General features: G+C 42.5%; 1 protein-coding gene across 1 annotated transcript; it reads right to left on the bottom strand.

Moving 5' to 3' along the window:
- Positions 1 to 5694: 5694 nt before the first annotated feature.
- Positions 5695 to 11563, bottom strand: SEM1 (SEM1 26S proteasome subunit). Its single transcript, XM_061350042.1, has 3 exons — positions 11425 to 11563; positions 7492 to 7585; positions 5695 to 5882 (listed from the first exon to the last, which is right to left on the bottom strand). The coding sequence occupies exons 1-3, from the start codon at positions 11498 to 11500 to the stop codon at positions 5840 to 5842; spliced, it is 213 nt and encodes a 70-aa protein (XP_061206026.1). The 5' UTR covers positions 11501 to 11563; the 3' UTR covers positions 5695 to 5839.
- Between the last annotated feature and the right edge of the window lie 546 nt (positions 11564 to 12109).

Genomic DNA, 12109 nt, shown 5'->3' with positions numbered 1-12109 from the left:
GCTTAGAAATGACATCCTGGAAAGATGTACAGTACCAATGTAATTTTACCCAGGCAATGAACAGTATTTTACCCTCTCTTGTAATGGACATCGATCATAGAGTAGCTGAGCAAGGAACAGAATCCAATGCACATTTTTATGAAATCCCTTAAATTTCTTAGCACCTAATGCTTCATCTGTGAAATGTCAAGTCAGAGACTGAGAGAAAGTCACATTCCTAGGCTGAAGCTGGAGCTCCCAGTAGCCAACAGCAGTAGTACCCATCTTGTTGCCATATTTGCACAGCCCGTTTTTCTTCTGCAGTACCTGGGTTCTAGCTGCTGCCAGAGCCTGGCTCTGAACAGCCCCAAGAGCCACCCCTGGTTGCAGTGCTGAGTGCTCAGGAGATGAGCTCTGCAGCAGGAGAGCCAGAGAACTGAGCTCACATCGGTGGAAAGAAGTCCACTTGGCACTGCACCCTCTGCATTTTAAATATGCCCCAGGAAAAAAAAAATAAAAGAAAAAATATTAAAGTGCCCTAAAAAGCCACTGAAGCAATGGTCTTGCAATGGATCCACCTATGCTACTGTTTATGTTAAAGGTCTTGCTATTTCATATGTGTATTTCGGAGTGAATACCTCTTCACATTCATTCAACAGTAGTGATGTGATGTGCTCATATACCCTCTCAGATGCTGCTTTCTGCTTAGGAGTGATTTTCATCCTTTCCTATCTTAACCTTCAGGTAGAAAAGGTGGTTTAGGAAACACAGCCCACCACCTACTTTTCCCATCAGCCCTATCTTGCCTTTTACATCTCACAGATCATCAGCTCCCTGGGGAAGGAAGCGCTTTCATTTTGCTCCTGGCTAGAGGACCCCAACGCTGGTGGCTGTAGTATCGTCAGGGCTGGTTTCATATCCATGGCGGGTCACAGAGCTGCCGTGCCTCCATCAGGTGCAATGTAAATCCAGACCAGTGCCTGTTCCTTCTCATTAAGAGCCCTGAGCTCACTGCAGAAAAGATGAAAAGAGCTGGTCATTATCCATTACATGTGACCCATTCACTTGCTGATGGGCTGGTTTTCGTCTCCCTGCCCTGCCTGTAGGCAAGCATCCCCCAATACCCTAATCTGCTTTTTTTATTCTCCACCATTTATTTTCCTGGGAGCCTTGTCAATGGTGGCTCCGTTCCCTCCCCATGCCTCCCAGCGCTGCAGATTCAGAAGCATTAAAACGTTCCAGCTCACGCTAACAAATTCCAGAAAGCCTGACTGTTTATTATGAAGCCAATGTAGGAAGGATTGGAGAAAAGCATGATGTAATGAGAGCAGAGGAGATGTGAAGCATGGCCACATCCTGGAAATGTGCAAAGGTGAACGGGAAGGGGAGGCGGGGAGCATTTGGAAGCCCATTAAATGAGGGTTTACCATCTGATTTATGCAAATCACTTCAAATGCTTTCATTTATTAAAAGTATTAAGCTGCATTACTGTTTCCCTTTGGTCTCTTAATTTGGTTGCTAATGTCTAAAACAACTGTTGAAATTAATTTGAAATTAATGTTCCTATGTAATTACTTAATGAATCTCACATTCACTGCCCTTAGCTCTCAGTTGACAAAGGATCTCACCCACCACATGTAAGAGGTTCCAATTCTGACTGTGATTTTAAAACGGTTGCTAAATTGTAGTTTGCAAATATTTTACATTTATATCCCACACTTCATCTTGAAGGATCTCGGTGTGTTTGAAATGTTACATAACATTCATTCTTCAGTTAAACTCCATCACAAAACTTTCTGGGCATCAGTCTTCTTACTTCCCTGCATGCCTTGGAATTAAATCAAATTCAGCTGTATTATTATGCAAACACAAAATCATACCTGCATTAAAAGATTATTATTCGGGCTGTAAAGTCAGACACTTAAAAGATAGGAAATGCTGGAACTGTAATTCCGTGCCATATACATTCCTTTTTCCATACATATGTATTCTCATAGTCTTTAATTTTATGATCATATATTTTCCTATACTCACCCCCTCTCTCAGGGGACTTATTAGTCCTTGTTAGTGCTCAAGAAAAAACAGGGCAAGAAAAAAATAAGGTCCAAGAAAAAGCTAGCAGGGGAAGGTAGCGACTTGTGGAGTCCTTGCCTCATTCCATACAAAAGCTGCTAAAGTTGTAATGCGTGTTCCTCCTTTTCTGGGTGGCTGACTTGATACCCCATAAATCCTGATAGGCAGAAATGCTGAATATGCACAGCAGCAACTGAAGCTAAAGAAACATTTGAACGTGCAGAGCTTTTTACACAGTACCGAATCCAGTGAAACATGAGGTCCTGGGGTCTCACACCCAGCACTTAAATCTAGCACACACTTCAAAGAGGGGAAAACACTTCCCTGTCTCCCAGCGATGGTGGAAAATGTGTTAGAGCATTTGCAAAGCACGCAGGCTGATGTGATCACAGAGACCCAAACTCGCATTCTGTACAGCAGGATGTGGACATGGTGTAGCAGGTAGAGAGCTGGACACATTGTGACTCAGGCACAGGAAGTATCTTGGGAAACTGCTGGTGCTGTTGTGCAAGCTAGCAGAGGGAGGCAGGGGCTCAATGGGAAAGAGCAAGGGCTTTTCTTAGACAAAAGAGGGGACACAAAGGCTTTCCAGACAGCCTTAATTCAGGCTGCTCACCATTTTGTGTGCTTATCTGTGACTTGCATTTCTTCTTAAGTGTGTACAGCTTCTTAAGGATCAATGTAAAGGGAGAGCACCGAACTGGGTGGCAACTAGGGACCATTTGGAGCTTTCCTCTGAGGCAGCTGGAGTGCTTTCCCTTGGGACATCCACAGCATCTAGGCCAGAGTGAGTCAACCTTCCCCATACTGCAAACCACCACCTCAGTCTTCACACAGAGGACAGCTGTAGGCACATGCCACATACCCCGGATGGCTCAGGCTGATGACACTGCCCCAGTCTCACGGCTCAGCTGAGGGGTGGGCTGGTGAGGAGGTTAGGTACCTAAACACAGGGCAACATCAACCTCTTTCTGACCTGAATCTCCTTCCCACAATGGGGAACAAAGACTACCCAGACAGCCCAGACAGTAGCCACACACAAGCATCTCTGCATGTTGTCCTACTTTCTCAACTAGACAGACCAAGCACTCCTCTGCTCAGATCATTGCCAAACCTCCCTTGCTCCACCACCCTTGCCAGGCTGCAGATCCTCCTTCCCTCTTCCCTGTCTTCTCTCAGCATGCCCTCCCTCACACCCCCAAAGCATTCTTATCTCCCTCAGCTAACAGGGATCATTGGGACATCTCCAGGAAACACCTCCAAAGAAAACCTCTCTTAGCATGGCCAACCTAAAAAAACTCAAACCTCCAAGCACATGGGAAGATTAGCTCCTTTTAAAGTTGTATAGCAGGCAAAGTAGGCTGAATTGCTAACGTGATGGGCTGGCCAACCACATCACCTTCCCTTCAGAACACAAAAGCTGTCAAAAATGGGGGGAAAAAGGGGGCAAAAAAGTCTTTACCTTGTCTCAAAACTAGCTGAGGTTTAAAACTTTCAGAAAGAAATAAAACAGCCAAACTGAAGTAGAAAGGTTCCCAAGTAATTACTATACTAGAAAGTTTAAGAGGAACCATTTGACCATGCAATAAACTTGAGGGCAAAAAAATTAAGACTCCAGTGGTAATTATCCAGGCCATCAGCTGCCACGAAACGCTTGACTTCGCTATAAGCTACATTCTCACAGCTCTCCACACGACTTGTTTACTCCTCTGCAACAAATTCCCTTCTGCAGAAAGCATTACATGACCGTAGCACAAACAGACCTGCAGAGCACACTGCACTCTTTTTCTTCCCCAGCTGGGGTTTCAGGTCATGTGCTAGCAGCTGAAGATTGTTATTGCAAGAGCACAGAGCCACCAAAGCTACCTCAACCCAGGTGGTTCAACCTTTCAGTTCTGCTTTTGTGAAGGAAGCAAAAAGATAACTAGCAGAAGACAACTGTGGCTCAGCAAAAAAAATAAGATTTCCTGAGGGAAAGATGTTTTTCCACCTCTGTGGTTTCATCCTGCTGCTACCAACTGGGCTGTTTTAGCCAGGTTTCCAAAACCCCATAATTGAAAGCAACTGTCCCTACCCAAAGATTGCATTAGACATCTTCATAATTCTGTCATCTTCTTTTGGTCAGTCTCATTACTCACCTTCCCAATACTGATGTGTTGATAACATCAACAATCCCAGAACTGTATTGAACATACTTCTTAAGCTCCCACACCTAACTCAAAGATGTTTCCATTGTTACTTGATGCTCAATACACAGTTCTCGTTTGTTACTTGTCAAAATATGATTTTGAGGAATTTGCAGGAGCCACACATTTCAATCTGAACAAGTCACTTTCTTGAGCATAGGGAAAATCTGCCTGAAACAGCCTCCCTTTCTTTTCCCAAGCAGCACAGAAATGAAGGCATCCAACATGGCCTGGAACATTATGCTTTGCAAAAAAACTCGGGTGACAATGGGAGGTCAGTCTTTACAGAGCCATCATCAGAAAGCAGTAAGGAGCACAGTGAATCTTGCCTCTACCATAAATAGAGCACCACCTACATAATTTGGGGAGCGGGAAGTTTCCTAGCAGTCTGCATTAATAAATACAAGTATAACATAAAACACTCGGTTATTTAGTTAACAAGGCATTTAATACCATTACTGCAGGTCCATCAACTAACACTTTCATTCTGAAAGCTCACTTTAAATAACATCTCTGCTTTCCTACAGGGAAGTGCTGAGAAAGCAAGCAGCTAATTCAAATTCCATGAGTATATAGGTCTATGCGATCCCTTATTAAAAAAAGGAAATAATTAATAATTTGCAATCATGGCCTACACTTCCAGAATCACCACATCTCCCTATGCCTTGGCACACATCAGCTTTAACAGTTCCTTTGGGGAGGCTTCATAGAACTGGTAATAGGTTTCGCAATTTTCACCTTCTGTTTTCTAGTTCAAAGAGTAATCGAATCCAGTCACTACTGCTGTACCTATTTGGCAACTATTTGTTGGCCTCCATGAAATGAGTTGGAAGTTCGATTTCCGTTCTCAGCAGGCATATCTGTGTGATATAGAAACTGCTGTAAAAGGCAAATTGGAGGCAATTTCAGCAGAGATTCCTAGGCTTAAACAAGCATGAGAACAGAACTTCTTCCACCTCCAGAGAGGTCTCATCTCTAACAGGCTTGAGAAATGACAGGACAAGATTAGGGAGTTCGGATTTCTGCTGTTGTAAGATGCACCTTGAAGTGTGTTTTAGCTTCTGAGCCTATTAAACTGGTTCTCACATGAAATTACTAACAAAAAAAAAAAAAAATAAAACCAACAAAAAAACCCCCCAAGTCATTATGAAAGAAAATCTTGAAACAAAGTAAGCTTTATCCCTCCCCAAAACTTCTTTCCACTGCTGCTGCACCTAAACTGGAATACATGAGTATTTTATTTCTTTATGATATCTTCACATCCCCTACCACAAGCATTCACTAGTCTTCATATCGGTGCTTCTCTAGCTCCCCATGACGGAAACTGGCACAAAAGCATCAACCACCGACAGATCATTAGTAGAATTCTAGGCAAGTCCATGAATTCTGTCACACAAGTCATTTCAAACTGAAATACAAGTTACCAGGTTATTAGGGGCTGAACATATCACTATGCTAAGATTAAAAACTTTATTTTTATATAAAACAATAATAAATCCAAGCAGATAATGAATTGTGTCTTCTCATTCTCCACCTTTTCTTCTTTTCTCCATGTAGTCTATCCACAGTTCAATGTTAAACCACTCCATGTTCAGCAAAAACTATGAGATTTCCATCTTGTACCCATGTTTTTCTAACTCAGCTCTGTATAGAAAAAAAGACAGGCAAGTTAAAACGTATAAATAAAAATACTGTCAGACATATGATTTTTTTATTAAATATATTGCACAATATGCACTCATTTTAGAATACGAACATGCAATACTGCTTTTCGGTTCATACCAACAACCTTAACTTTACTTACTCTCCAAGTTCTTCAGCTTAGTATCTTAGATCACTGTAAGTGACTTCCCAACTTAAAAATTCAAATGCTTGTTTTAATCACAGTTACTGCTCTCTGACCCACCACAGCTGGAGTACAAATACAGCACAATGCAGCACCTGTGAGCCTGCAACAACTTTAGCTGCATTGGAGGACATAAAATTGCATCTTACATAGTTATTCTCAAGGTTTTATTAAACCAAACAAGCTCACTAATCTGAGTGATTTAAATGCATGTGCTCCCAAAATTATTTTAACTTCTTCCTTGTTTTAAACAAAAATACCTCCTAACACATCAGCCAGAAAAGCATCCCATTTTATCTCTAGCCTTAGTATAAGTGTATCTGGATACCATAGTCAAAACCTATAAAAATATTTCAGGTTGGTTTATATACTTAGCAGTGGAATTTTAGAAAGACTGCAGCATTTTCTTTCTAAAGATGAAAGAAAACCACACTGCAAGCAAGAAACACTGCAAACTATCACTGCAACATTAGCATACAGTCACCAGTACTATAGGCTACAATTAAGGTACAGTTACTGAAGGTCTGTCAAGATCAACCAGGCTCATCAAGAGTTACACCATCCCTTGACAGTGTATTTCACTACATATCAATTTGTTTTCCAGTATGAAATTGCCTTTCAACCTTGTAAGAAACACTACACCAAAGACTATTTTTGTATTTTCTACATAAAGGATTGCTTTTAACAGAGGGGTTTTTTTTTAAGGGAGATCAACCTAGGAACTGTTTAATCAGGCTGTATTACAGATAGGTCGCTCCTCATGCAACATATTGATGGATTATTATAAAATGTGACTTTGTACTGATGCCTGAAACAATTCAAGTTATAATTATGCCTCAGTAAAGGATTAACTGAAACTATAAGTGACAAAGAGGATTAAACAACTGGATTAGAGGTACCCAAATTATTATCACTTTCTTAAAAGTATGTGATGAACAATTACTTTGCTGCTGTTGCTCTGTAACAACATACTTCACACACCATGTAGCACAGAAGAGAATCTTGGATCCCTTGCCATTAGTCTTTCCGGGACAATTGAGTTTTCACACATATGTAGAAAAGTCCTTAGAAAAGGATTTATTCATGTTAAATTGAAAAGAAGTGTCAACTGCATCACAATCTGCAGAGACTCTTTGTACTGTTTGAGTTGCATAACATAGAAGAAGCCTGAACACGTCAATGACATAAGGCATATTTCAGGGCTCACAGTACAATGATTAAAAGATGAAATGCTTCACTGTGCTGCAATCCCTTAAGTCTGGTTCTGAAAGGCTTTAGATAAAAAAAGCACAAAGCAGAGCTTTCATTTATTTCAGTTTCAGATCTCTTTTTTAAGTAAGCAGATTTCAAACAGATATGCCATTTTTAACATTTCACCTATCTTCTAGAACAGAACGTTAAAGTTACCTTAGCTGATTGGAGAAATCATCTTCTACATTGTCATCATCCCAGTTGTCTTCCCAGACATGCGCATCTTCATCTTCATCTAAACCGGTCCAGTCTAAAGACAGGAAAAGTGGTCTAAATATTGTATGCTCCACTGCTTTGGTACTGTGTCTTACTGATGGATTAGCTCAGCCTTTGGGTAAGGCAGACTTCTGCTGTTAACTTTAACAGAAAAATCTGGATCATATTTATGTGTTTATAAGACAAAGATCTGAAACACACCTCACAATTTCTTTAATAAAAAAATGCCACTTGGTTGAAAAAAAAATCATTACACACCTCAGGCATAGCTTTCAGGATTACACATTCATAAGACATTTTGCACACAAATGGACAAGCTGTAGCACTGTAAAAAGTAATGTTGAGTACTTGACTCCTAAAAGCTCAACAAAGGTGTGCAATTCCAGGTTTGTATTTATGCACTTTTGTCCGATTAAGGAAGTAAATATGTATCAACTGTTTCTGCCAACACACATACACACAGATTCTCACTTCACTCAGATCACATGCAGTCAGTCTACGGATAAATGCCAAAAACATATTTGTGATGCAGAAGCAAAAGCAAATTGAGGCGGGCATCTGCAAGCAGTAGTTGCTACCTGGAACCAGCTACTTCTAGGTTTGCAAGACAGCAGAAGCTCTTTCCTTACAGAGGAAAGACACCAAGTATTTGCTAAACTGTTATTTTTCCTATAATATAATCTGGCACATCCCTATTGGCAAATTACCACCCACTTAATGATTCATTATTAAAAAAAAATAATATGAAAATAATTAGTTACTTTAGAAGAATAACAAAAAACTCAGAAAGCCTCAGAATTACTGTATAAATACCAGCTGGTTTACTCCACTGGTGAACAGGTTCTCACTTTTCTCCTACTGAAAGACACCAAGTTTTCCCAATGTTACCAAAATAAGCACCCCCCTAATTTTGATACTTGTAACCTTGTATTTCTGAATGCCTGTTAATATATTTAAAGAGATAACACTCTTCTTCCCTTACAATTCAGTAAGCCACCTGCTGCCCATCCAGAGAAAGCTTTGAGGACTAAGGCCCAAAGTAACATTAAACATCAAGGGTAAGGGAGAACTAGCAGGCTAAAAGATTAAACACTATTTCACTGTGAACTACTGACTTTCTAAGAATGAAGGCAGGTCCTTGCATTTTCTCCTCCTTTTTCTAATGACAGGCAATAAAATTAGTATTTGAGATTCACCAGGACAGGAAAACCCATTTGTAACTGATTAGACACACACACATGCAAAGCATTACAATTAAACTTCCCTACTCAAACTGGACAATGGGAAAAGATGAAGCAGCATAGAAATCTTTCAGGTCTAAGGACAGCAAGTGAAGGAATTGAAAAAGAAGAGAAGGTGAAGAAAGTATACAGTATAAAAATGTATTATTTGAATTTGGTTGTTCTGCTAGATGCTCAAAGGCAAAGACTTTTATTTTAGAACTATCACTATCTGCAGTAAGTTCCGCTTGTTTGTACTTAATAGATTACTTCTGCCAAAATAAAAAAACTTTGTCACTCACCATTTATCTGGATTTCAAAGATACAAAAAGCAAAGCTCAACTGTTTAAAGTGAGTACCAAATCAAACTACTAACACACAAGTACCTCAGATCTACAAATTGAAAAGAATATAAATCCAAGAAAATAGCATCTGGCACAGCAGCAGCTTCAATCACAAAAGGTCAGATGAGGAGTCTGCAAAAATATGCTCCAAATCACACACTGAGCAAAGAAGAGTCAAAAAGGCCCATGTTACCTTCCTCACTGGGGAGTATAGGGGACAATGAAAGTAAAGCCTAAATTATATTCTCATTGCTATAGCGCAAGATTCTACAGTATCTGTATGTTGACACTATATCCCAGAATTGCATACTGTTCTTCCCAGTTACATTACATGCCTGTGACTAAATAGAAGTCAAAAACTACATAGCATTATCTGGGACTGAAAGTGTCAGAAGCATTCAAGAGCCTGCTACCATTAAGCACTACTGCCATATACACCAAAATTACAAAATCAATTTTGATAAACTTGTCATGGCTGGACTCCTTAAAAAATATATATATATACTGATCACACACTGACATATTTTGCATTTGGGAAAACAAACAAAAAACACCAAAAAAAACCCACAAAAAACACACACACAAACAAAAAACAAACCAGAAAAGCCTATAATTGCATACATTGCATTTTACATTGTGAAAAGCACTGTACAAAAAGTTCTTAAGTGACCAATTCACATAGACTTGAATCTATCACACTGTACTTACGCTATGCTTAAAATAAAGTGTCCTATAAAAACAGGACATGTCTGCTTCTGATATGCAAAGTTGATTTGATAAACTGTTTGAAGAAAATTTTAAAGTCAAAGAAATGCCCCAAGAGCCAGTGTTTTCATCCTTTAATGCAAGTCTGCATTATCTAATTTTCTTTGAATAAAAGCTGGGTAATAGAATACAAGGTTTGCTACTGCATAGAAAGCAGTGTTTTAATTTGAGGAACAAAACTATTTGGCATGGGTTTGGCATGCCAAAACCTATTTGGCATAGTTATCATGATTCTTTCCTAAGCACTGAAGACAACATTCAAAGTGGCCTGCACATTCATTGTAACATCTCAAAACTATCACTTCACTTGAGGATTTAAATGGGCCTCTTTAGGTAGCTTTTTTGCAGGAGAGATCTGCAAAAAGCCTGATGGTGGTCACTCTTTAATAAACTTCTCCTCTGCCCAGAAAGTTTGTACAGTACCTGGTTTTAGTAGTACAGTTAGAGTCAAGTAGAATTAACTTCACCGTCTGTAACAGCAATTCAGTACTCTGACCAATCCAAGGTTGGTTCAGAAGCAGGCTGTTTCATCCCACTGCAAATACTTAATTTACATTAAATAAGATAAACATTTTTTACCTGTTTAGTAAACATATGGAAAAGAAGGGCTAATCTCAGTTTAGCTTAGCTATCATCTCAACTATATTAAGAACTTTATCTGTCAGGAAGCACAAAAACATTATTTTTACTGGTACTAAAAGAGTCAGAACACATAAGGCTTGTGAGGCCGCAGAAAAAGCAAAGCAACCTTGACATTGCATCCATCATATTTTAGGTCATTTTTTATTATCCACAGCTTGAGACAGTTTCCAGAATTAAGGACCTAGCAAACAATCATGCCCTTATAGGGATCTTTTTAAAATTGTAGCTATAGAATGACATGAAATATTTTATCTAAGTCCGGATTTAATTTCATCATTAAATATATCTGTACCTGCGCAAAGCAAATCACCACATACATATTTGTGCTTCAAAACACAAAGCGATTCACGCTAACTCCACAGCACATTACTTCCTTTTCACACGTTTCCCCCGTCACACTCGGTTCCCAGCCCTCGCCCTCCTATCCCCAGCGACTCCCATCTGGAGCGCCGAGGAGCAGCGCACCCCCCGCACTCGAATCCAGCTCTCCCGCACAGTGACACAGCACTTCGGACGCGGCATGCCTAGCACCGTGAAGCCCACCCGCTGGGCACCGTCTACACGCTCGAGCTTGAATCCGACTCCGGGGCGCCGCAGCCCCGCACTTAGGACCGGGACGGCGGGGGGGGGGCGGAACTCGCGAAGCAGAGCAAAGCTGCTTCCGTACGGCTGAAGCGGGGTATGCGGGGAACGCACACCGCCGCAGAGGCTCTGAGGGCTGCTCACGGGCACGGCACCGCAGACAATCGCACCCAGGCCCTGCCGCCATTCCCACCCGCCCCAGGCCCAACGCTCCTTTCCCGCCTCTGCCGACCGGCCCAACACAGGCCGCGGCCTACCGGCAGCACCGCCCTCACCCCCAGCCCTGCCGCCTCTTTTTCCGTCCCCGCCCCTCCCGGCACCTTCGGCCGGGAACTCCTCAAACTCGTCGTCCTCCTCCAGGAGCCCCAGGTCAACCGGCTGCTTCTTCTCCGACATGCTCAACCCAGCACCGCGTCCCACCGCCCGCAGAGACTGATGGGATGCGAGCGGCCTCCACCGCGCCTGCGCCTTGCCCGCACCCGGCTCCTGGCCGGCTGCTGAGCCCCGCCCCGCCGAGCCCCGCCCGCCCAGGCCCGGCCCGGGCCCCGGCCCGCAGGCTAACGGGGGTTTGCGGGCTGCGCGTTTGGCTGGTCCTGGCCGGCCTGCTCCGCGCTGCTTCCCGCCTCTCGCTGGGTCACCTCGGGGTGGCCTCGCTGGCGCCGGCCGCCTGCCGGCCCTGGCTTCCCGCCGCACCCGCGCCTGCCACCGGCTGCCGCCTCCAGCGGTGCCCGCCTTGACCCACGGGAGAAGGTACCGGCAGGAGGCTGGGGAGAGGAGGCCATAAACTGGGGTATGCGCTCTCCACAGCGGCGGTCAAACCGGACGGAGTCACCGGCCGGGCTGGAGTTAGCGAAGCTGAGCGCTCCAGGGTGAGCTCGGTCCCGCGGAGCTGGCTGGCGCGCAAGAAGATACCCTTCGTGAGGAGCATCAGCTGGCTTTTAGTATTGTGGGGAGAAAAATCTGTCCACTGCAACACTAGACCAAATTATCAAAGCCCCTGTCGCT

The sequence above is a fragment of the Neopsephotus bourkii genome, unplaced genomic scaffold, assembly GCF_033783945.1.
Source record: "Neopsephotus bourkii isolate Nb327-2 ecotype Australia unplaced genomic scaffold, CSIRO-AGI_Nbou_v1 NB_479, whole genome shotgun sequence".
Taxonomy (NCBI): domain Eukaryota; kingdom Metazoa; phylum Chordata; class Aves; order Psittaciformes; family Psittacidae; genus Neopsephotus; species Neopsephotus bourkii.
The sequence above is the reverse complement of the archived record's forward strand: the minus strand, read 5'-3'. Positions and strand labels throughout refer to the sequence as shown.